The sequence below is a fragment of the Pterocles gutturalis genome, unplaced genomic scaffold (genome assembly GCF_000699245.1).
Source record: "Pterocles gutturalis isolate BGI_N339 unplaced genomic scaffold, ASM69924v1 scaffold7300, whole genome shotgun sequence".
Taxonomy (NCBI): domain Eukaryota; kingdom Metazoa; phylum Chordata; class Aves; order Pterocliformes; family Pteroclidae; genus Pterocles; species Pterocles gutturalis.
In genome coordinates this window covers 24,050-28,028 of record NW_010145722.1, presented here as the reverse complement: position 1 = coordinate 28,028, position 3,979 = coordinate 24,050, and the positions used below count along the sequence as shown (strand labels likewise).

The window sequence follows — 3,979 nt, the reverse complement described above, 5'->3', positions numbered from 1 at the left end:
TTTTATTAATGACTATAAGACAAGATGAAATCAAACATAAATCAGTCAAAGAAAGACTGTGAACTGCCGTTCAGGTCTAGCCGTAGCTTCTCATGGATGGCTTGCAATAAAGAGCAACTAACCCTTCATAAACAAGGAAAGCAATCCACACGAACGCTCAGCAATTTCAAATCACTTCTAGCTGCTAACAGCTATGACCGTTGTCATGGACAAGATACAAGGCAAGATGGACATTCTCTCTGAGCCAGTAGGGCAATTCTTACATTCTTACCTTTTTTAATCAACTGTACCTTGAAATTGATGATTTACTTCTAGGCTGAGTAATTTATCTACAGCAGCCATTTAATTTGTGGAGACGTGTGACAGATGGAGGTGCTGTTCCTTTGCAGCCCAGAGCTTCCCTGCATGCCAAGGTCTCAGTCCTGCTGCCTCCAGGCAGCTCTGCAGAATTATTTCCAATTTCTATCATTGCTGATTCATAACACTACGGTCTGCAGTCCTCCATACTAGGGGAGGTGGCTCTGTATTCTCACCATAGTTAAGCCTGGATGGGATCCCTACAGCATTGTTATTTCTCAGTATGGTACTAGTGAAGCAACAGGACATGCAGTTTGAGGCCGGGTAATTTTGGCAGTCATGTTTTTTTTCTTATATATTCACACTCTCCCAGGATTATTCTCATGTAAGCTTTCAAAGGCCACTGATGACAAATGAGCCTCATCTTGCAAAGCAAGGATGTATTACAATGAGACTAAACCCTTCCCTAGTGCAGCAAAGCAGTCATCATTTTATGAACCTCCAGAAGCAGTACAAAACTTATTTTCCCTTAACCATGACTTCAGCAGAGAAAGTCCTTTTTTCTCCCTTACTCCTTTTTCACATGTATTTTGAAGGGATATATTTATTTTCCAGACCAATATGAAAATAACACTGGCACGAATGCCAAATTTGAATATTGATATAGAATTGAGATGGCACAAGTGAGAATGAAATGAAATACTCTTAAACTATATTTGGTACCAGACATCATGAAAGTTTGCCATGATGAAGCCATTACTGGCTGAGCACATACCGACACAAGGAGTCCCACAAACATCAGTAGGATAGACGGGTATGCAAACTAGTTACAAAATAGATCATATCCTGATAAAGAACGTGGACAAAGGGTAGACAACAGTCCGAGCGTCCCAGACCGAGGGCTGACCAGGAAGGGAGGGGGGAAGGCCTTGGGAGACCGACCACCTGGAGTGAGATGACCCGGAGCAAAAGAGATCCAGAACCAAAAAAAAAGGGCCGATCTTCCGGAGGGTCCTCACCTATATACTGGGCATGACGTGTACGTTACGGAATAGATTATTGGCCACTCTGGGTCTCAATCCCAAACCTAAGATCAAATCCTGGGCTAGTAACTGGGGCTGTGCTCCCTCCCAGCTTCTTCAGTCTGCAGACCTTGGCAGCCGCGTAAACATCACTTTTTATCAGCTTTCTTCTGAGCACAAATCCAAAACACAGCCTCTTACTAGCTATTATGAAGAAAGTTAACTCTGTCACAGCTTAACCCAGGACATGCCCCAAATTCCTTCCAGTCTAAATGTAGAACAAAGACGGTAGGTAAATAAAGACAGATGAGAGAGGAGATGGAGGATCCCATGCCAGCACAGAGAAATAATGTCAGTCCTTTATTAGCCTAGCAGATTTAAAATGCACAGATAATTTTTAACAGGGATTCAAAGAAGGAAAAAAGGTAGCTTTCCAGATACCTATAAGGAGAGTTTCCTGAGGACAAAGAGCAGCTGGGAACAAAGTGTGAGTATTTAACAAAAGATTATTAAGACTTTTACCATAGGATGACTGGAGGCAGGGAGTGGTTTTTTGTAGGCGAGAGATACCTGCAAAAGCACACTTGCTGCCAGTGAGCAGCCTAAGACTGCATTTGCCAGGGTTAGGGAAGTGAATGCTGCAGTAATCAAGAAATAATAAGCTAAGAGCCTGAATAAAAAATTCAGATGTGTGGATGGATAGGAAATGCCATACCTTGAATATGCTATGCACAAAGCACATGGGAGATGCAGGTATAGAGTGTTTGTAAGGAGTAAGGACCAAATCAAAGAGAATAGTAGAGTTTGGTAAATGCTCAACACTGTTTATGGGCCTGCATGTTGGATGGGCTGGAAATGTTCACAGTGGTCAAAAAAAGGAACATAAGGAAGAATTGGAGAAGAAAATTAATTACTTCCTTTAAACAAGGAGAGCCATAATGCCTCCAGATAGCCTTCTAATCTATCTCAGAACAACAAATATGCTATATATAAAAAAGGAGTTCATATTTTTTAGGCAAGAAGAAATAAAAACAGAAGAATGCACAGTTAGGTGCTTAATTTAGTGTGCAACCAATCATATCAGCAGAGGATCTGAACATGCAGTGACTTACTGCTGGCTGGTGAACCTCTTCCATAGTTCACAGAGCCAGTGCACTTCCTGGGGAGTATATAAAGAGTTAGGAGCTTGGAGAGCTTAAATCCTTTCTGCTCTCCATGCAGCTGAGCTACTAAAAAGATCCATTAGAGTCTGTAAAATTAAAAACCATATTTTTAAAATGTTTTCACTGGAGCTGTTTAAGAACTGTGTAATCATTATCAGTGTCAATTTGCTTAGCATAGCATTTACTGTACAGACTTTTATTTCTGAAGCTTATTGCATTTTAAACTAATCATTCATCCTGCTATATAGATACTTGCCTGAGATTATGAATGATGGGTTGACCAACCAGATCAACAATCCAGAAGTAGATGTGGACATCACAAGGCCAGATACTTTCATTCGACAACAAATCATGGCCTTACGTGTCATGACAAACAAACTGAAGAATGCGTATAATGGAAATGATGTCAACTTCCAGGATACAAGTAAGAAACCATTAACTGTCATTATATAAGTATATTTTTGGAACACATTTATAAATTGGTTCCAATACAATGGCTTTCTTTGGTCTTTGTGCTCTGTGCTGCTGACAACATGAAGTCTTCTTCTGTCCCATGAAGTTCCAGTTATATATTTGGCTTTCCATGATGCCAGCAGTCCACTCCTTTTTCAGAAGAGCATTTAGTCACCTAATTAAATCACAGTGGCTTTCTTTTGGATGCTTTACTGAACAAAAGTTAGCACCACCACCATTTTCCTGTTCCCAAGATGTTCATCCCCACCGGGGTGCTGGGTGGTATGGGAACAGAGAAAAGGGACGAACACTGTAACCCATGGCCCTCATGTTGTTTCCCTCTCTCCTTTGTGCCAGGTGACGAAACCAGCGGCTCAGGCAGCGGAAGCGGCTGTACGGATGACATCTGTCCCACTGAGTTTGATTTCATCACCACCGAAGCACCACCAGTTGACTCCGACAGGAGGGAGGTGGAGGCATCAGCCGCACAGCCTGGCTGGTCACTGCAGACATTGCTCATCGTGTTCATCAGTCTCGTACTGCAGAGACAGTGGAGATAATCCTGGATCTGGTCAGAGAAACTGTGTTTTAGCTACAGAAACAGCCAACTTTCTTCTTTTCTTATACTCTCGGACAATGGACCGTGCCACAAACACTTGCAGTTTTCTACAAGAAGAGAGCAGTACTGCAACCTGCTTCCCTTTTTTGTTTTCCCAAAGAGTACCAGGTGCCAGACTGAACTGCTTCCTGCTTTTTTCAGATATGTCTGAAGATGATATCCACGCTTGGGAGAATTCTTTCTCAAACCTTTATTACAGGAGACTTTCCAAGCTTCATTTCCTTTTATGCTGCAAAAATTAAAAAGGATCTTATGGTGTGTGTTTTTCCCTAGTGAGAAAAAAGAGGGGGGAAGAAACCAAGAAAAGTTTTCTTTCTGAATCAGGCCTGACTCAAGGCTGCTGAATTTCAACAGAATATCAATGAAACAAAAAAAAAGACAAGAAAGGAACAAAAAAAATGCAACCGTTCTTCACGGACAGCCAG

The 3,979-nt window shown here is 41.7% G+C and overlaps 1 protein-coding gene across 1 annotated transcript; it reads left to right on the top strand.

The window, feature by feature from the left end:
- Positions 1 to 2,730: 2,730 nt before the first annotated feature.
- LOC104460430 (glypican-6-like) lies at positions 2,731 to 3,495 on the top strand (the record flags this gene model as incomplete). Its single annotated transcript, XM_010085468.1, has 2 exons — positions 2,731 to 2,906; positions 3,293 to 3,495. Coding segments are annotated over 2 exons (379 nt in total), but the record flags the coding sequence as incomplete, so codon positions are not given.
- Between the last annotated feature and the right edge of the window lie 484 nt (positions 3,496 to 3,979).